This window comes from Lissotriton vulgaris, chromosome 5 (assembly GCF_964263255.1).
Source record: "Lissotriton vulgaris chromosome 5, aLisVul1.2, whole genome shotgun sequence".
NCBI classification, from domain to species: Eukaryota; Metazoa; Chordata; class Amphibia; order Caudata; family Salamandridae; genus Lissotriton; species Lissotriton vulgaris.
In genome coordinates, this window is record NC_141693.1 from 1,837,532,035 (window position 1) to 1,837,553,918 (window position 21,884).

Genomic DNA, 21,884 nt, shown 5'->3' on the forward strand with positions numbered 1-21,884 from the left:
TCCCAAATAATGCAAAAGTCTTGCTCAATATCGGTTGTATGTTCATGAAGCTTATAGACTGGGCTACCTCCACTATTGGATACTTCGTGTAGCTGTCCACTAGTACTACTATGATTCTTCTGTCCGGAAAACTGCCAAAGTCTAGGCTAACCCAGGACCACGGTGCTGGCGCGTGTTCCTCTGTGATGATCGGTGCAGGGGCTACAGCTCTTCCTGTTAGCTGACACGCTCGACAGTTTTTCACTATGGTGTCAACAGAGTTCTCCCTGTTCGGGAACCAGACCTTCTCCCGCATACGGGCCTTCATTCTCCTGGTGCCTTGGTGGCCTTCATGTGCTAACACTGTCGCTTGTTCTTGTAGGGTCGTTGGGATTATCACTCTTGAGCCTCTCAGGATGAGACCATTCTCAGCGATGCTGATCTCGTTGTGTATCTTCCAGAATTGATTTAACCGTGCACGGTCATCTTCACTCCAACCGTGTACGTCTCGCAGGAAACCTTCCCATGATCCCGTGTGTACAGCATTCTCCACTCTCTTCAGGACTACGCCGTTGGCATATTGCTCTATGATTTTGTCTGCTGACATTGCTTGGGGGCATGCTCCTTGTGATATCATGTTAACAAATTCTTCGGTCTGTCTTTCGGGCTCTTCCTCTTGTGCTTCTTCCTTGGCGGGATGTCGAGACAAGAAATCTGCCGGGTTTTTGGCTCCCGGTCTGTACACAAGGTCCATTTGGTACTGTTGGATTTGGATCGCCCACCTTTCGATCCGCGGTGGTGGGTGAGGTGCTGTGCCTTTGAATAGTGGAATGAGTGGTTGGTGATCAGTCACCATTCTGAATGGGTGTCCGGTTATATAGAGGTGGAAATGGTTACATGCCCACTTTACAGCTAAAGCTTCTCTTTCGATCTGAGAGTATCTCGCTTCAGTGGCGGTGAGGGCTTTGCCCGCAAACGCTAGTGGCGCCCATATTCCTGGTTCTGTTTCCTGAGTGAGGAGGGCTCCTAGTCCGACTGGGCTGGCATCTACCAGTATTTCGGTGGGTTTGGTCGTGTTGAAATAAGCCATGGTCGTTCCATCTAGTAGGGCATTTTTGATTTTCTTGAATGCTTCTTCCTCAGTCTCCGTCCATTTCCATGGACTCTCCTTTTTAGATAGATTTCGGAGAGGTTCGGCGATGGTTGCTAAGTTCGGTATGAACCTGGTACAGTATTGGGCCATGCCCATGAAGCTCCTCACTTCTGAGGCTGTGGTCGGCGCTGAGGCATGCTTTATGGCTTGTGACTTCCTGGGATCGACTTGAACTCCATTGGAGCTGAACACGTATCCGAAGAATTCTATCGATTTTTGAAAGAACTTGCATTTATCCTTGTGCAGTGTTACTCCATGTTCGGCTAGTCTCTTGAGTGTGGATCTCAGACGCTGGTGATGTTCTTCACTGGTCTTGGAGTGTATCAGGATATCGTCACTTACGTTTAACACCCCTTGTAGGCCAGATAGTATTTCTCGGATTGTATTTTGAAATATTTCCGCCGCTGAGGAGATCCCGAAGTTTAGTCTCTTATACCTTCTAAGACCGAGGTGGGTTGAGAATGTTGTTATGTAGATACTCTCTTCCGCCAATCGGAGTTGGTGGTACCCAGCGTTGAGGTCTAGCTTGGAGAACCATTGGGCTCCATTCAGGTATGTGAGTATGTCATCTACAGTGGGTGTTATATGTCTTTCTCTCTTTATTGCCTTGTTGGGCATTCGCATGTCTATGCAAATCCTGATTTTCCCTGGTTGCCGGGGTTTCTCTGCTATCACCATGGGCGATACCCACGGCGTCGGTCCAGTGACTTTCTCTATGACTCCTTTTTTTTCAAGTTGTGTCAGTTCTTGCTCAACTGCCGCTCGTAGGTGAAACGGAACTCTCCGGTGTTTCAGAGCTATTGGCTGGATGGCTTTGTCAATGTGTAGTTTGACCGGCTGTCGTTTGATTGTGCCCAATCCTTTGAATAGTGATGGGAACAGCTGTAGTGTGTCCTCCGTCTGGAGTGTCTTGACTGCGTTGGCGAATGCAACTAGGTTGAGGTCTTCTGCTGTGTGGCTCCCTACCAGCAGATCTGCTTCCTTGTCGATCACGTGGAATGTTGTTGTTACTTCACGGTCTTCTGCCTTAACTTGTACCTGCATTTTCCCTCGTAAAGGGAGCGGAGTTTGGCTGCAGTATGTCATTATCTTGATTTTAGATGGTGTCAGTTGGGGTCTTGGGTTGAGGCTTTTGTAGTGCTGTATGCCCATCACATTCACTGTTGCACCGGTATTTATGACCCCGGTGACCTCCGACCCGTCAATTTGGATTTGGCATTTCGGTTGTGGTCTTCGCCTTCTTTTCAGACACGAAGTAGCATTCTCCTTCATCGTCAGTGGAGGAATCATTTAGCCGTGCATGGCGGTGTTGTCTGTCTGTCATGGGTCTTGATTCTTGAGTTTCTTCTAGACTTAGTTGTCTGACTGTTCCTGTTACGGTTCGTCTCCCCGCTGTGTTCCTTCCGCAGAATCCTCCTCTGCACACGCTGGCAAAGTGGTTCGGTGTTCCACATTTAGAACATGTCTTCCCTCTCGCAGGACACCCATCTTGACTATGCTCATCACGCCCGCAGTAACCACAGGGTGTTCGTCTCGGAGTTCTGGTTGGCCATCTTCCCCGTCCACCCCTACTTGAAGCGCGGACGGCATCTACCCGTTCTGTCTTTACGACGGCACTTGCTTCTGCTTGAGTGGTCATGGCGGCCTCCATTGCTGTAGACCGGACATCAGATAGTTCGTGTGACCGTGCGAGCATGAGTATCTCATCGAGCGTAATGTTGGGTTGGCGCAGTATCAGTGTCCTTAGAGTCTTGTTCCTCTTTGGACGGCGGCTCGACGGGTGATGTCGCTGTCCGTATCCCCCACTCGTCGCCAGTGTAGAGGGGTGAGTACATATACATGCAGCAATGTATGAATGAAAGGGACACATGTACACACTGCGGAGGGTTGGTCGGACCGGAAGTCCCGAGCGACCTCCGACCATTTATTTATAGCCTTCTGGCCACGCCTGGCCAGAAGGTGATACATTTTGCATACATAGTTCCGGCCGAGGCCGGAGCTACCAACAACTAGAGCGCTACAGGGACCACATCTTACCGATGTGTGCTCTTCTGGAGTATGTGTTACAATTAAGGACATGCCGACGTTACGTGGTCTCTCACGTGGTCTAAAAGAACTAGAACGTTGGTTCTAAAAAGGGCTGTCTTACATGGGGCAAAGGGCGGGTTTCATTGGGGAATTCCTCGATGGAAGAGAAAAATCATTGGCTAAAAAGAATATGCTGTAGTGCATTGTCCAAAATTCTAGAAACTTATTGAAAAAGTAGGGCTCAATATATTTCATCATTATTTACCATTCTCATTCATTTTTTGTAAATAAAACGATTGTGAATTGATGAAAAAAATGAATTTAAGAATGAAAATAAATGATGGATGACTGGTCTTGAGGTATATGGCCTATTTTCACAAGGTGTTCACTACACTAGTTATTTTCTTAAGTGAAGCTGCCCCACTGGATGTTGTTGTTGAGGCCATTGACATATGTTTTAAGCTTAACCACCCAACATTGTTCTCTTCCAAAAAGCCTTCTTTCTGAATTTGTTTCATTCCTTATCTGTTCCAGAATCACCCATTGGTAGTCACATGCTGTACGCTTCATTTCTATGTAATGCAAGGACATTTTCATAGTGGGGAGCCGCACCTGAGATTACTGCAGTGTTAGTAAATTCATGTTTTTATTTTTCTGGTCTTCATACCAACATAATGTAGGTTGCATGGGCAAGTAATCAGATACACTACTCTTTGTGTGCTACAATTCGTCAGGTTCCTCAGCTGCAAAGTCATTTTATTGTTAAAAAACACAGTTTTTGTTGCTTTTGTCAACTGGCATACATTACAAGTGCTACAAGGGTAGTGACCCGTAGTTGGTGCCAATGAGTTCTGAGGAGTTCTCCTCTAAATAGCACAGGGCGGGTATGTACTAACATGTCCTTCAGACTCTTTCCTCATCTGTGGGAGAACATGGAGCGTGGTATCATCAGGGTTCCACCATTTAGTATGTGCCAATGTTTCTGAATGATCTTTGGTACCAAGTTTGACGCTATGCTAAAGGTGGTACGGCAAATTGGCCTTGATTCCTTACTAGGTTGTTGTTGTTGTTGACGGGGTTCCAAAATGGCATCCCTATTATTGTTTTCTGCTGATTTATTAGCTTGGGACACAATTTTAATTGGGTACTTATGGGCTTCCAATTTCTTAGCCAGGTGGTTGACTTATGCTTTAAAATCATTTAGCTCGGAACAATTCCTCATTAACTTTAAGAATTGTCCAAAATGCAGCTTTTTCCCTCAGATGTCTAGGGTGGAAGCTGTCATAATAGAAGACAATTCTTCGTGGTGGGGTTCTCATGGGTATTGGTTTTGAGGGTGCAGTCAGTAGCCACTATGTTCGAGTCCAAGAACACCAATTAATTCCTGCCCATTGTGTTTGTGAATTTTAGAAATTCGTTCTGTCTGTTCAGCCAGATTAAAAAGGTGTTTGCTGTTGTCTCATTTCCTTCCCAAATCAACAGAACATCATCAATATATCTCTTGAATAATTGTATATGATTGGTGTGGTGGAGATTCTGTGTGATTTCAAATGATGTACGTACAAACATGCAATACTCGGGAGAAGATGCTCCCCATGCTGGTACCGTGTTGTTGTTGTTGGAAGAGCTTCACCTCAAATTAAATAAAATTCTGTGTAAGGGCCCATTTACAACACTCCATCACCACATTCCTAGGTGTTGGAAAAGACCACTCCTCCTTAAAAAGTACTTCTTCAATTATGTTTAGAGTTTCTTTATGCGGCAGACTAGTGCAAAGGCTTTCGGTGTCCAGTCCGATCAGGATGCGTATTCCTGGGTCAAAATGTATGTCTTTTAGAAGACCTTGTATTGATTTTGTATCCTTAAGTCATGTGTCGGTCTTTTGGATAATCGGCCTCAGGAAGGCATGCGCACATTTCGAAAGAGGTTCCAGTAATCGGTCTTCTAAAAGACATAAATTTTGAATTGCGTTTATTTTCCCCCCCCTACAGAGTGTGACAACAGGTCACCTTCTCCCCAGAGGAACCATGATACACTATTAATGCATCTAAAGTGAAGTGCTCAGCCAATGTTTCAATATAATTCCCTTATTTTATTTACATGTTTGTTTCACGCAATGGTGCAGAAAAGTATATACAAAAAAAGATTATACGCACCTAACTCTCCCTTTTATATCTCCACAAAGCGAAAAATAAAGAACACCAATTAGGTGGTATACATATGTATTTCTCACAATGTGGCATGGCATGCAAATAGCGTGTTTTCTGTGTATAACGTACAGGAGTGGGACCACGGAACTAGTTTCCCATGGTCCAAAGAAGAGCCAATAGGGGCCTGGCTCAAAACATGTTGACCCATAGGATCGTAGGCACATTATAACCTTGTCTTCCTAATCACCCCCTAGTTTATAACCATACCGACTAGATGCAGGAATAAAACAGATATACCTACTAGTCAGGTATTTTTAAACTACACCGTCACACTATACTATCCTCCACTCTCCCCCTTTCATAAACACCTTCTTTATCATCGAATAAAGACCAAAAAGTGCTCCAGCGTAGATCGTAGGTCATAGCACGCCCTGATCTACAGCGGATCGGGATGGACCCGATAATGAAGCATGCCACCAAGGGGTACCGTGGGGGGTGAGGGTTTTATAAGAAAACCTTTGTTGTTCTTGATACAGGGTAGTTATTAGGTGTATAACTACTGGGTTTCTATGTTTTGACATAATACAATTTAATCGAGGAGGATAATCCTCTTCCTCCCCACTTTGTTTTTCTGATACAACAGCAAGGAATCACATAACAGCAAGATGAGGAGCAACCCCTCAAAACTGATGGACCAGTAACAAACCACAAAATATATAGATCTTAGCAAAGGACTTCAATACAGAGCAAAAACCCCACAAATCTATTATTACCAAAGAACCACCAGGTACTGTGAGATCAGCAAAGAATCCAAAATAGAGAGCTCAACAAAGATCTCAAAACAGCGGGATGACCATTAACCACTGAGCAAAACAAGACTGTCAAAAACTGTCAAGACATCTAAGGCAGAAAGAACACTAAAACCAAGGGATCAACACTGAAGTACCACAGAGAAAAATAATCAAAGACTCAAAAACAGACAGTTCAGCAGGAACCCTTGTATCAGAGACATCACTAATATACAACCAAATACAGAGCAGAAAAGAGCTCCAAAACAGAGAGATTAGCGAAGAACTCCCCTAACAGAGGGATTAGAAATGACCCACTAAATTGAGAGAAAAAAATCGATCGTCAAACAATCGTAATCACTATTGAAATCAGAACACAGTAATCAACAGAGAACCACCACGGAAAGATCAGCAACAGATCCACAGCACTGAACAATCATTAATAAAACATTTTCGAGACAAAAATCCGCAAAGAACCCCAAAACAGATAGAACAGCATAGATCTTCCTTATAGAATGAGAGGAGCAATGAACCACCAAAGAGAGATCAGAAAAGAACCCTCAAAATAGAAAGATCATCAAAGACATCTCAAAACAAAGACATCCAAAATGAATTCCCAAAAATAGAGATCATTGATGAAACACAAAACAGCGGTACACAAGGAAACATTAGGATCTCCAAAGAAGATGTAAACAGGGGGAATCATCAAATAATGATACACCAAAGAACAGAATGGACCCCGAAAGTAGGAGAAATAAGCAAACAACCCCAAATGAGAAAGCGATGCGAACCCTTAAAACAAAGCATTGTTGTCCACATAATCTCCAAAACAGAAAGAACATCGGAAACCGTCAAAACAGATATCAGCATAATCCCCAAAAATAGAGAGATGAAGAAAGCAGAGATCAGTCAAGAACCTGTACTGCACAATGAACATACTCAAAATACAGGAAGAGACAGATTCATGGTATGGAGGGAGATGAGAAGTTGTGAGTGGGCTATTCAACGTGTGGGGTCAGATGTTAACGGTGCTGGTGGGAGATGCTGAGGCTATGGGAGGCGATGTGTGGAAGGGATCTATTCAATAATAAGGAAATAGATCATGACTTTGTGGAAGAGATAATTTGGGTGAGGGAGATATGCAAGTGCAGGATGGAGCTATTCACGGTGTGAGATGAAAGATAAGAAAAGTGAAGGAGAGAGATTTAAAGTAATGAGGGAGATATTCGAGGTGTGGCAAAGAGATGTAAAGGTGTGGGAGGGAGAATTGTAAGGGGTAGGAACAATATTTTCAAGGTATGGGGAAGAGATAATAAATGTGTGGGCGGGATAGTCAAGGTCTGGGAGGGAGATATTTTAGGTGCTGGAGGGAGATGTTTAAGGTGCAGTACGGATACAATAAAGCTGTGGGGGTGACGTTTATATTAATAAAAAGATTTGAGTAAGAGGGACCCTAATGCTCTTCCGTTGTGAAAGTATTTCTAAATAGTGTTCACTATGGAAAGAAAAAAAGCTAGAAGGGTTTGGTGTTTTTCCTTTAACTGGGACACGTGGGAGACATCTGTGGTTCCACCAAGCTGCACAGCCACCAACTTGTCTGAATTCATTTTATCCAATCAATATTTTACGTTGACACCCAAAAGGAAATCTTTTCCCGAAATGCATTGGGTCCTTTTAATAAAATCATGACAAGTGGAACCCCTCTAGGGCTCCTGAGCTTTTGCGTGTAAAATATTGATTGGATAAAATGATTTGAAAGAAAAAGTGAAGAAAGAAGGTTGAAAACGAATGGTGAATATATGGAGAAGAATAGAATAATTAGTTATTTGAATTTTATTCATTGGATTCAGACAAGTTGGTGGCTGTGCAGCTTGGTGGAACCACAGATGGTTCCCACATGTCCCAGTTAATGTTGCAGCGCAATGAGACGAAGCGCGGAGCAAGTTTTGCACGCCGTAAAATTTTTAATGGAGTAAGTTTGGTATAAAATGGATTACCGGGTGTGCATGTGCATCCCATCCCCACTAATCTCATTGTGTTTTTCCTTTAGTCATGGGATTAGGGTGAGTGTTAAAGTCATGGAACTGGGGAAGAAGTTGGGGTTTGTGGTTGGGTTGAGGGCGGCGTGTGAGACAGGTGTGGGGAGCAGAGCCGCGAGGCAGGTGTGGGGAGTAGGAGTGTGGGCTGTCGGTGGAGAGTCGAGGATGGGCGTGGGTATGGGTATCACCTCATGCTGGATCTCCTGCAGGCTGGGCACATCCTTCTGCTCCAGGGAGCTCTCTTTGGTGTCGTACACTGAGAAGTTGTGATCCTCTTCAAATTGTGTGATCAATGGGTACTGATGTGTGCCGAAATCCAGCAGCAGAAAAGAAGACAAAAACAGCAACTTCAGAAAGAAACACACACCACAAGCTTTGATGCCACTCAATTAAAAAGAAATTGATACTTAAATCATCCTGTGAAACAAGAGTACAGTCTATGGCTCAACTCTCTAGGTCACCGTGCCACAGCAGGTCATTAGGAAGCTATGCAAAAGGCACCACAGAGACATCAAGCAACCATAGCCGAAGGGGCATTGTGCAATAAGGAACACAGGCACGCCGTGCCCTGGCAGTCAGAGGGACTTCTCATGATGTGGCCATGGTTACATCCTTCATTGTGAAGCCATGGGGAAGCTGAGGCCACATCAAGCTCCTAGGAGTGGACCACGGAAAAGTTGCTCTAAAACACCCTTTGAGCTACCTGCATACAGATCCATGGGGTGCTGTGAGTCACAAGCCAGGGGAAAGGAACTAGCCAAGGATCTGAGGACATTAGAAGTCAAGGGCTTTTCGAAAGTTGGGGACTGAGGGCAAGTTGTGACGGGGGGCCGGTGGGAGACTGGAAGCTTTGAATATTGAACATCAGGGATCAAAGGACACTGTGCATGAGGGACAAGTGAGGAAGAACAAGGTATGTGTTCTAGTCACTATTGTGTGCCCCCCACCTTCATGGTAATGGAACCTCCTTACATGTTGGGAGGGCTGTACCACTAGTTTGGGGAAAATGTTACAGGGGGATAGAGTAACTGTGGTAACAAAGACTACACATTTCTGGAATCATCTCATGTCCTCTTTGAGTCAAGGAGACACTTGGGGAAGGAGTACGATGCTTCACACCTGACCTTGACTTCATAAAGCTTTAGCTTCCTCCGGAGAGTTGAGTTCTCCCGCTCCAGCCCGGTCAAACGGTCCTTGATGTCATCGTAGGCAGTGATGAGGGCAAAGTGTGAGGCCGAGCACATCTCACTAGAGAGGTCAGTGTTGGGGCTGTCGATCCACTCCTCATCCTGGCACAGCGACTCCTGAGCGATGATGGTAATGTCATCGTCGAACATCGAGTCCATAGCAAGGACCAGCGGGGACGTTCACAGGGCACGGTCACGGCATGTAGAGGTCTGCCTGAAGGAGAGAGAAGTAAGAATTGAGGCTTAATTACAAACAGACAGGAGGAGCTCCTGGGATAGTGTGCAATCAAAGTATGGTGATGCCTGCAGGGCAGAGGGCTAAGAGGTGATGCCTACAACCCAATGTATGGTGAGCCCCTAGTTCTGGACCAATCAGGGTATATGGATACCTGCTTACAGGAGAAGTAAGTGACATTTACTATTTGACAAAGGTAGGATCAAATCAGCACATATGGTGGTCTGGTGGCAGAACAGGGAAAGGAGAGGGCATGCCTGTAGAACAACAAAGGGTATGTTCCAGCTCAGTCACAGTGAAGACACAATGAAGCCTGCCTGCAGGACAGCGAAGCAAGAGGCGATGTCTACTGCCCAACAAACGGTGTACTGTTTGGTCGGGACACGCTGATGCCTGCCTGCAGGACAGAGAAAAGGGGCCTCCTACTACCAAAAACACAGGTTCTTCTGGTGGCCTGCCTGTAGGACAGAAAGGCAAGCAGCCATGCAATACCTACTGCCCAACACTGGCAGTGCTCCTATGGCAGGATACGTGTACTGTACCATCAGGGCATGTGGAGGGTTGCTAGCAGTAGACAAAAACAAGGTGATACTGTGTAGTAACCTCACCCTCCTTTCAGGAATTCGGAAATTGGCTCAAGACCTGGCTGGTCAACTGAGTCCACCAGTCATAAGTCATGTGCAGCCCCATTGTCGTTTTCCCTATGTCAGCAAGATCACGTTGCAGACTGTTCTCTGCTTTGGACACATTACTGTGCAGATATATTTTGCTTTATGCCACAATGTACTTTCACACAAAACACGCTGTTGTTTTGGGCTCTGTTCTTTTCCTGGAATTTAGTCTGAACATGTAGACAAGGTCGCACAACAATGTCCTTTATTATTCTGTTCTGTCAGGCACTAGCACCTAGACAAAACACACAAATGCAGCTGTTGTTTGGGAACATGTACTTTCTGTCATATAGGTATTCACAGATAGGTAACACACTCTTGGAGAGGGGCCTTTCCAGGGAAAAGATTGTGACAACGTCTGGGATATTGAGCTTCATCTGTGCGTACTGAGGTATGGGTTCTGCTGCTAACACCTAGAGATCTTCTGATATATATTAATTTTGCTTCTGTAGAAGGGGAGGGAGGTCAAGATACACCGTTGAATATAATGACAGTTCCATTTATTATTTACGGACTACTAGCTATGCTAACCGTATTTGTGTTAGGCATTCTCCTACTTGTTGTGGCATGTATACTGCATACTAGAGCACAATAGGTAATTTAAACATTTTTAATCGTTCCTTGTGTCTCTGTCAGAATTCTTTGTGGACTAGTATGAGCGAAAAGGTGTGTCCTGTAATCACGATTCCTGAGAGAGTCGGGAGTGTTGTGTTCTGGGGGGTCTAATCACATGTTCCTCTGTGAGTGAGTAGAAGGACAAGTGAGACACTAAAGCTAGTCGGTTCCAGGCTCATAGGTACTCAGGTGGTAGGATGACTCAGCCCCTGCCTACTAAGGACCCATGATTCCAAGCGTAGTTCTGTGACTCCGCAGAATCATTGCGACACACCCTAGCAGTATGGCACTCAGCGCCTTGATAACCTCGTGGGTGATTAGCATTGTTCTGTAAATCCTGATTATTGATTGATTGATTAAAACACAAACAGCAAAAACCACAGAATTAAAAATATGGAGTGCAGAAATATCGACCATACATATATGGTTCAATTACTGCTCAATTGAATTTAGAATAGGAAATTGAAGGCGCCATCTAGTGTTGATAAAAAATACAGTTCCCTTTTCCCAGTCGCCTCTCTAGCAAATTAGCAATCATCAACAATAAGCATTCTATAATGTTCCTTCATTTTCAGATGTCTGCTTTGATTTTGGGACCTAATGTGGCATAATTCGCCGGAACGTCCCTTTAACCCTTTCTATGCTCATGACGGAGCGGTTCTGTCATGAGCAATGCTGGGCGTGTGCTCATGATGGAACAGCTCCGTCATGGCACCCACCCATGGGAGAAGCGCTGGCACTCCCTCCATGGGCAGCCCATCTAGCCCCCAGAAAGAGGGATGGCCCCCGACTCCCCCCAAGCAGCGCACGCCGACGTCATCAGGAGCAGCCGGACACACTGGAAGTCATTTGCTTCTAGGCGTCCAGCAGGAAACGGGTACGTTTCCTTGCTCCGGTGGGGTGGTAATTGGGATGTATTGAGGCATCAGGGGAGAGGAAAGAGTTTTTCCTCCCCCTTAATGTCTCAATGCAGGGCATTCCTGCTGCACAATCACGCATGGCGTCGCAAACGTACAACAGGAATGCCCCCCCTAGGCACCAGGGATTCACTTTTTATTTGAAGGAAGCGACCCTTTGGGCAAGGGTTGCTTCCACAAGGGGCACATTATTTTTTAGACACTAGAGCCAGGGACTTTTAAAAAAATAAAATGGAAACGACCCCTTGGCATGGGTCGCTTCCAGGGGGTAGAATATTTTAATAGGTGTATTCTGCCCCTCCCTCCTTATTTGGCCTTCCTGCCCCCGGGGGGGGGCAGAAAACCCCACCAGACACCAGGGACTTCTTTAAAATGAATACTGCTTCCCCCCCCCCAGCAGATTGGCCTGTTTTTTGGCCTTTAATTGTTTTTCTGCCCCTCCCCCCCCCCCCCCCCACCCCCTCCCCGATGCAGATCGGCCTGTTTTCTTGGCCTTTCTGCTCCCAGGGGGTGGGGGGGGGCAGAAAACCCCACTAGACACCAAAGAGTTTATTTTAAATTAAATGGAAGTGACCCCTTGGGCAAGGGTCACGTCCAGGGAAATGAAGTATTGAGTATGTATTTTCTGACCCCTCGTGGGCAGATCGGCCAGTTATTTTGGCCTTTCTGCCCCCAGGAGGTGGGGGGGGGGGGGGAGTAGAAAACCCCACTAGGCACCAGGGATTTTGTTGTGTGTGTAATGGAAGCAACCTGGTTGTTTTTAAAGGGGTAAAATTTGGTTAATGTTTTTTCTGCAGCTCTGCCCCTTTTTTTGGCCTTTCTGCCTTAGGCGGGAGGGGGAGGCAGAAAACCCTACTAGACACTAGGGATTTATTTCTTTTGCAAGGGGGGGGGGCACATTTCTGTCCCACCTGGGGAACAGATCGGCCTGGCAGACAACCTCACCTGATCCCTTGGGCAAGATCACTCCCCATTTTCCTCAGCCCTATTTGAAGGCCCATCTGACAGATTGACCATTTGGGTGGTGACATAGCATATTATAATGTTAATTGTTTTATTTCTTGTGAATTGCAATTGTAATGCTTTATTTCTCCCTTTGTATTCTAGTTCAAGGCTTTTGCTCTTTAGACTGTTCAAGGTTGGGGTTTCGTTACTGGTGGTTCTGCTGTTTGTGTAGATGCATGTGTTTGGTAAGCGACTTATTTTTGTAGAATGTAAATGAGTTTCATTTTCCTGCATGAATGTGTTTTTTGTTTTTTTGCAAATGGCGTAATAATAGCAGTATGTTTGGCTTCTGTTTTTTGAGTGTCAAAAACTTTTTGCATTTGTTCTCGATGTGTATTTTGTTGTCTTGTGAGTAATTGGTTTTGTTTTTTCTTTCTAGTGGGATATTGTTGGTTTTTGCTGTGTCTCTGCAGAGTAGAGGCTGGTGAGTGTAGCTGTCTCTTGCAAGTGAATCGTATAGTTTTTGAGTATATGAATCTTTGAGATAAAGGCACACATTTATTTTACTTTCTGATTTTGCACAGTGTGAGTTGCTGTTGACTTGTTTGTGCAGTCTCCTTTATTAGTAAGGATAATGGCTAGCCGTATATTGTTGGCATGCTTTTTGAGTCTTCCTCTGACCATGGTTCAGAGACTGACTCTGCATCTGAGGCAGAGGAGGGAGTGGAAGATTCAGGCAGTGAGTTTTCTGTCCACGAGGAATCATCGGATGATGAAGCTACTCATAGTGCGGATGAAGTGCCTGTTTTAGAGGAGGACATTGATGTGCTGATAGTGCAGCAAGAGGCAACTAGGCTGCAGCCTGGGATTGCAAGGCTTCCTGTTGGAAGTGCTGACCTCTGAGTTGCCCTAGGCATGGTGCAGCCGCACCTTACTGGTGTTCCATGGTGTAGAGTGAATACTGAAAACTTATTGCTGATAATTTTTTCAGTTGTTTATGGACGATATATTTTTGGCAGAGATTGTTGAGCAGACTAATTTGTATGCCGAACAGTTTTTGAGGGACAACAGTGCTAGTCTTTGGCCCCACTTAGAGCTACCCGGAGGACTCCCACAAATCTGGATGAGATGAAAAAGTTCTTGGTTTTAACTTTTTTGATGGGCTTGCTAAGGAAGCCATCAATCTCCTCATATTGGTCTACTAGTCCCTTGATGGTAATGGCTATATTTCCAGCAGGCGTGAGTCGTGATAGGTATTTGCTTCTGCTTCGGATGCTGAATTTTGTCCATAATGGTTTAGCGTTGCCATAAGATCACCCTGTTTGTGACCGGCTTTTTAAGATTCGGCCTGTCATTGATTACTTTGTAGATCGATTATCTGAGATCTATGCTCCAGGGAAAGATATAGCAGTGGATGAGTCTTTGGTCTTGTTCAAGGGCTGCTTGATTTTTAGGCAATACATTCCTAGTAAGAGGGCACGCTATGGAATTAAGATGTATATGCTGTGTGACAGTAGGACTGGATATATCTCTAATTTCAGGGTGTACACTGGTAAGGATTCCAGGATTAACCCCCCTGGTGTCCGTCCACTTTTGGAGTGACTGAGAAAATTGTGTGAGAGCTTGGTAGAGGCCTTTTTAACTTAGGTCACCATTTATATGTAGATAACTTCTACACTGGTGTGCAGTTGTTCAGGGAATTGGCCAAAGTGGACACTGTTGCTTGTGGTACAATCCGCTCTAACCGTAAAGGTTTACGCTTGTGCAGGACAGTGCATTGTGTTGCGTAGCAAGGAACTTCCCGCTGTGAAGTTTTCAGACAGGAGAGAGATCTACATGCGGACTACCATCCACGATGAAAGCACTTCACCTGTGACTGTTTGGGATCAGGTTGCTGAAGCGTGCAAACCTGAATGCATTTAGACTATAATAGGCACATGGCTGGTGTTGATATAGTAGATCAGAGGTTGGAACGTTACACTGCTCTTCGTAAGGCTTACATTTGGTATAAGAAGTTGGCTATCCATCTTTTCCATTAGGCAACCTTTAATGCTTTTGTTGTATTCAAGGATTGTTGTCCTGAGTCAAAGATAACTTTTGCTAAGTTTCAGGAGTCTGTAATAGGCAGCCTTGTTGTAGTGGAACAGGCAAGTGTTCCTCGAGTTGGAGTGGTGGAGAATGTGGCTAGTTTGAAAGATCACCACTTTCTTGATCACATTCCTACCACACCCTCAAAAGACTTTCCCAGTAGGAGATGTAGAGTCAATTGGCGAAGAGGTATGGGGAAGGCTACTGCCAGAGTGTCCTTCTAACCCCGAGCTGTGTGTGCCTGCTTGGTTCAGAATGTACCACACGCAAAATCATTTTTGGGAGCAACCATGAGTGGTAAAGTGAACTGCCTGGTCTCTATTGTTTTATACTTTTTGTTCATTTTCAAGGTTGCCATTTTTTCAATGTATTTAGTTTCAGATTTCGTGTTAGTAGATTTGTATCTATTTGCTAATTTATTTGGGTTTTCTTTTTTATATAAAAAACCCTAAATGTGATGGCGGTGTGTGTAGGCTAGCGCTTTGCTGGTGGTGTGCGTGAACTGGTGCTTGGCTGGCGGTGTGCGTGGACTGGAGCTTGGCTGGCGGTGTGCAAGGACTGGTGCTTGGCTGGTGGTGAGGGTCGACTGGTGCTTGGGTGGCGGTGAGGGTGGACTGGCGCTTGGCTGGCAGTATGCGTGGACTGGCGCTTGGCTTGCGGTGTGCGTGGACTGGCGCTTGGCTTGTGGTGTGCATGGACTGGCGCTAGGCTGGCGGTGTGCATGGACTGGCGCTCGGCTGCGTGGACTGGCGCTCGGGTGTCGGTGTGCGTGGACTGGCACTCGGCTGGCGGTGTGCGTGGACTGGCACTCGGCTGGCGGTGTGCGTGGACTGGCACTTGGCTGGTGGTGTGCATGGACTGGCGCTTGGCTGGTGGTGTGCATGGACTGGCGCTTGGCTGGCGGTGTGCGAGTAGTGACTTGCTGCTGGTCACTAAACACACTGCTAGCCAAACGCCAGTCCACACAATCCATCAGCTGGTGTGGTTGCTGTTTCAGGAATGTGTTACACAAAACAGAGGACCCTAGTTATTTAGGATCATGAAAATGATAGACATATACTGGATAGTATATATGACCTCTGTCCAGCCGGACAGGAATTTATTAGTTAAATATTTTGCAGTGGTTCAAGTATTTCAACATTTATACAAAAGTGGGCACAGCCTGTGACCCACAGGAGACAAGACAAAACAAGTGACAGCAATTTATGTAAAAGCGCACAAGGCGGTCTGTACTATTATTCAGTATAACAGACTAGAATTCATTCTGAGCAAACCATTGTTAAAGGCATTTTGTAATTCCACAACAACATATGTTGCTTTTAAGGTCGACGCCGTTTCGATGCAATTCAGAAATACATGCATCATCATCAGGACAAAAACATTTTAGTCATGTTTGTCTTGAGACTAATTGCATTATTACATAGCCTCTGGTAGAGCTGAGCCGAAATGCGGTGATAAGGTGAGTGAGCCGCGAGAGAGTTACAGTGCATTATTAACCGGCCATCACGGAAATTAACCATGGAGTGGGTAATGATGGTTCTTGGGTAGGGAGCGCGGCTTTTTGGAGCTTCCATATGGGAAAATTGATAGGCGTCTTGCTCGATGGCAGGACGGATGGGGTTCTGGCGGAGATCGCTCTTTCAGGAATGTGGGCATGTGAAAGTGATGGGCCCTTGAATGGCACTGCCTGCTGGTGTGAGTGTTGGAATGTGATGGGCTTGCAGCTGGCGGTGTGAATGATTTTGTATGTGTCACACGTATGAAAGGTGTATGAATGGCCTGTAAAGTGGTTGGTGCCTTGTCTTGGCTTTACAGCTCACGAGCTGAGAGTCAATGGTTCAGTTTCTTGTCCTTTCAATTAATAACAGTGCTTTTCATTTTTGTGAAATCTCTTGTTAATACAATTGTATATAGTGAACCATCACTCACCCTCGTGCCAAATCCAACCAGTATGTATGTGTGCTTGAGGAATAGATGGCCATGCAGAAATATTTGTCTTTTCTGTCTTTCTCAAGCAGGGTGTGCCTTGTCCCTTTTGATGTTTAACTTTGTTTTATTGACAAGAAGAAAACCACATACATATCTGAAAACCCTGTATCCAAATCTCGTTGTGTCCTCCCCTCCCGGGGTACATTGCAATCAGAGTTATCTATGTGGAAGCTCTCAAATGTCCATAGGGTACTGCCGTGAAAGTTGGTGCTTGTCATGGCGTATCACGTGAGGTACCTCGCTTGTGGGTAAAAAAAAAACAGTTGCCCCCCCCCCAATTACGTAGTTTTGCTATAGGTAATTTAGAAGTCTCCACGGTACGATTTGGGCCATTTCCTGCTGCAGCCACTATTCCTACCCACACAAGCAAGGTACCATTTTTATCGGGAGACCTGGGGGAACGCAGGGTGGTAGGAAATCTGTGTCTGCCCAGTGATCCTACAACTTTTCGACACAGAAATATGTGAATAATTGGATTTTTTCAACACAATTTGAGGTTTGCAAGGGATTCTGGGTAGGGAAATATTGAGGTACTCACGCAGCCATACGTGGCTGGACTCCCCCGGTTGTGTATTTTTCAGAAATGTGTGGGTTTAGTAGGTTTCCCTAGAAGGCCGCCGAGACCGGGGCCAAAAACTCATGGGACCCCCCTTGCAAAACCAAGGTGTTTTGTGATAGGTCATTTTTATGTCGCCTCTATAGGTTTTGGGCCCTTGTCTGTTGCGGGTACTTGACCCACCCACACAGGTGAGGTACCATTTTTTTCGTAAGACTTTGGGGAATGAGGGGTGGGTGGAATTATGTGGATCCACGCAGATTTTAGAACTTGCCACCACAGAAATGTGAGGAAAATGTGTTTTATTTGACAACTTTTGAGGTTTGCAAGGGATTCTGGGTAACAGAACATGGTGAGAGCCAGTCAAGTCACCCCATCCTGGATTCCCTTGGGTGTCTCGTTTTCAAAAATGTAAAGGTTTGCTACGTTTCTCTAGGTGCCGGCAGAGCTAGGGTTCAAAATCTACAGCTAGGCGCTTTGCAAAAAAAGGGTCCGTTTTCACTGTGAAAATGTGCTGTGTCCATGTAGCGTTTTGGGCTGTTTCCTGTGGCAGGCACTAGGCCTACCCACACAAGTGAGTTACCATTTTTCTCGGAAGACTTTGGGGAAAGCATGATGGGTGGAATTCTGTGGATCCACGCAGATTCCAGACCTTTCCACCACAGAAATGTGAAGAAATATGAGGTTTTTGACAAAGTTTGAGGTTTGCAAGGGATTCTGGGTAACAGAACCTGGTGTGAGCCAGACAAGTCACCCATGCTAGATTCTCTGGGTGAATAGTTTAAAAAAATTTAGAGGTTTGCTACGTTTTCCTAGGTGCCACTAGAGCAAGGGTTCAAAATCTACAGCTAGGCACTTTGCAAAAAAAGGGTTAGTTTTCACGGTAAAAATAAAGTGTGTCCAAGTTGCATTTTGAGCCGCTTCCTGTCGCGGGCACTAGGCCTACCCACACAAGTGAGGTACCATTTTTATCGGGAGACTAAGGGTAACACAGAATTGTAGAGCAACTGTTATTACCTATTGACTTTCGATGCATTTCTGCCTTCCAAATGAAAGACAATGTGTAAAAAAGAACTCACAATGTTTCTTTTTTTTCTGTTTCCTCTTTCTTTTTCGCTGTGTTGTGTTATTTTTACTCTGAGTTGCAGGTGGTAAGCGCCGGGACACTCCTTTCGAGTAGCCGTGCGCTATATAAAAGCTTCATAACATAACATAACATAACTTTGAAAAATGATCTATAACTCTCACGCTAGTATGGGCACTCACAATTTCGGAAATGTGCAAATATCTACTGTTTCTAAACTCTATATTTTGTTACAATTTCAGAAATACACAGCAGCGAAGGGATCAATACTGTCCTACGGTAGGTGGAATTGAGTTTGGCTGAATTAAGGACTATATAGCTCTCATTTATAGCTTTAATAGCAAATAAAGATTGTAGAAAAATGGGTATGTAAAGTCTACATTTTGGCAAACTATAATTTTCAAGCTGTCTATGTTTTTACACCCTGCGTGTCTGGAGGCACGCGCGCCCCCACGTGCCGTGCAGGTGCTCTGTTGATGACACACGGGAGAGTTGAGAGGGGCGCGAATCCTACGCAGTCTAAATTACCAAACCAAACAAGGCAGAGCTGCCGGCATTAATCACCGAAGGGTACATGACGCCGCCAGATAAAAGAGACACTTTGATGAGTAATTTAAATGCTGTATTCCAGGTAAAGTGCAAGCTACGTGACAGGGCCTTTGATGCCACATGTAGAAGATGTGAGACACAGCAATACCTTGTCAAACCTGCAGAAATTGGAAAAACAACAGATGCAGTTCCTCACGGCGGTTCAGGACAGAGTTGGGCGCAGTTTTCTTTATACCTACGGAGTTGGGAAAATCTAAAAATGTCTGCCTGTGGCTAGCGGGGCAGAAAACTATTGAGTTGTAGCGAAAACTACAGCACCGCCTGATAATACCATTTTCAGGTGCATAGTGTCCTGTTGAAGGACGTTCTGGAGCAACAAAATGGTGGACATTGCCAACCTAGCTGATGACTGAGAGGGTCGCACCCTGGGCCTTTGTATGGGATTATAGCAGTGCTTCATTTCAGTCGGCGGTTTCCGGTGCTCGGCAAGCACTTAATTGCCGGAACCTGCATTTATGATAGCTACCACATGGTGGTGCTGTTTGATGAGCAGACAAACTGTTTGCAAATTCAATATACATTAAAAACAACTAATACCTGCTGCCAAGCCCTTCTTAACCCCTTAAGTGCTGCTGACGGCCAATGGTCGTCAGCAGCGCTACCTCCCCAGTGCTGCGCACGACCATTGAACGTCCATTCAGCACTAGTTCTAATGGACAGCGCAGCACTGGGGAGAAATGTTTACACGCAGCTAAGGTGTTAAAGCTTTGGCGGCCACGAACAGTCTGAATTGTCACACTTGTAGCAGTGTGATGGTTAGTAGTTGTGTTAGTACAGTGGCAATATGTGGTGCCTTGACAGGGCCGTACTTATTTATTTATTTTTACAAATTAAGTGCTGGATTATAGGGGTGCTCAGAGCAGGGAACGGGGTTCCAGTTTGCCTGTTGCCCTTAGAGACCCCTCTCAGTAGTTGAAGTAGCTATCCACTGTCACACATTTTTAGGTCTGGCCTTTGCCAGTTTTAATTGTCACACAAGACTATTGTTTTTCCAAAATATACAAAATATACATACGGGCATTCAGTCAGCAGGCTTCATCCATTGATCTGCCATTCACATTTTCCTTCTGCCTGAAACACCCTACAGCATGTGGCAATGGGCCTGCCGCTTTGCCAATTGGCGCATTACTATGACTCACTGCGCAAAGCCTAGCTACATTGTTTCTATCTGTCTAAAAATAGTTCGCTTTTCTTTTCTGCAAACATTGCTCAGGTGTGCATTTTACTTTATTTATGATACATGGAAGCCTGAAATCCATGTATGAAAGCCGACCTCTAATTTCCTTATTACTGGTGACTTTTGACATCTCTAGTCACCTGTAATAAAGAACTGACTTAACCGCTCAGCTGTAATAAATTATTACACTTCGCACGTCACAATGGTTGCTGCAAGGACCAGCAGCCAAGGGGAAAGGCAGTTCAAGAGCATAATTAAAACGGCAGTTAAAATAAAGAAAACCTGGCTTTTCATTCTGCTGTTTTTCTTGAACAGTGATAAGCAGAAACGAGATACTTATGGCAACATGTTTATTTTGCACTCTTGAGGTAATTAACTCCTTCGCTGCGGTGGCTATTCCGCCGCAGCGCTAAGGGGGCGGGGGGCCGCGTGGCGCTCACACCCTAGTGACGAAACCGCTCCGTCACCAGCCTCGGGTGAGCTGTGCTGATGACGGAGCGGTTCCGTCATGGCCCCGCCCGCTCCATAGAACGCGCTGCGCAGACGCGAAATCAGCGCCGCGCAGGCACGTCGGGCGGGCCATGACGGAACCGCTCCGTCATCAGCACAGCGCCACCGCGGCTGATGATGGAGTGGTTCCATCATCAGCATCGATGTGGTTAATTATTGGAAAGAAAGAATCCCTCCCCAATTTCTACACATTCTGAGCTCCTGCGTTGTTTTACATCTGACTTGTATTAAACAGATTTAAGTATCTTTTTACAATATCTGCGTTTTGGTGAGCTTAATTTTGCACTAGAGATTACGTTTTTTTTCCTGTTTATACAAATTATATTGTTTTATATGTACTCTGAGTGCCATAACCTTATGAAGGAACTCGGTATTAGGCCTCGTTCCTCTATATGGTCATAGAACTCTTCGATAACTTGCAATATCCTTATAACGTATGGCCAGGGCTACGTTAGAAAACGAACTTATGTGTACAGACTCTGTCACATGTGTGAAGGTGCACTGCTCTTGTCCATGTGCTGCAATTTAAATGATCTGAAAGTGTTTTTTTACAGTATTATCATGTTTAGACCATTCTTTTCCAACAAAAGGCTGTCTACCATTCGTTTAGATGTGAACAAACATGTTCCGAAACAAACGAAAAGAACAATAAAAAACCAAATGTGTTTGACACTTTCCGTGTTTCTTCTATATTTGATACAATTCTTTACAATGCATTCAACGACAGTAAAAATCCCATATGAGTTCTTGTTTTGCTGTGTTCCCAATGCATTTCGGGAATCCCTTTTTCAGGGAAACTCCAGTCCTGGGTTGACCTCGAGCTCGGAAAAATATGCCAGAAATGCCACTGACGTGCTCAAAAAGGGTTTCTGTAAACTGCTGTTAGAGGCCCAAACACACGATCAATTTCGTTATCCACTGTGTAAGCCTGCTGTTAATCCATCCCTGTGTGGTAATGCATTTCGGGAATCCCTTCTTGAGGGGAACTCTGTGATGACAAATGATACATATTTTAACATGCTAACAAACACAAATGTATCAACATAAAATACTGGCATTACAGGTTCAAGCTCTTCACCATATTGTTTAAAGCCATAGGTAAATTCTGTGAATCAAAAGTGTAGACCTCCTTAGTAAAAAGTGCAAAAAATGGTTACGAAATTA

At 45.0% G+C, this 21,884-nt stretch overlaps 1 protein-coding gene across 3 annotated transcripts in view; it reads right to left on the bottom strand.

Moving 5' to 3' along the window:
* The window catches only part of TBKBP1 (TBK1 binding protein 1), a 368,191-nt gene that overhangs the window by 230,079 nt on the left and 116,228 nt on the right, over positions 1-21,884 (bottom strand). For 2 of the 3 annotated variants that reach the window (XM_086924304.1, XM_086924305.1), the window contains exons 2-3: positions 9,262-9,538; positions 8,326-8,436 (exon numbers count right to left, since the gene is read on the bottom strand). In XM_086924304.1, coding sequence (XP_086780430.1) covers positions 8,326-8,436; positions 9,262-9,483 — 333 coding nt within the window. In that variant the 5' untranslated portion in view covers positions 9,484-9,538. The remainder of the gene's footprint in view (positions 1-8,325; positions 8,437-9,261; positions 9,539-21,884) is intronic. The other variant, XM_086924306.1, reaches the window with a different exon arrangement.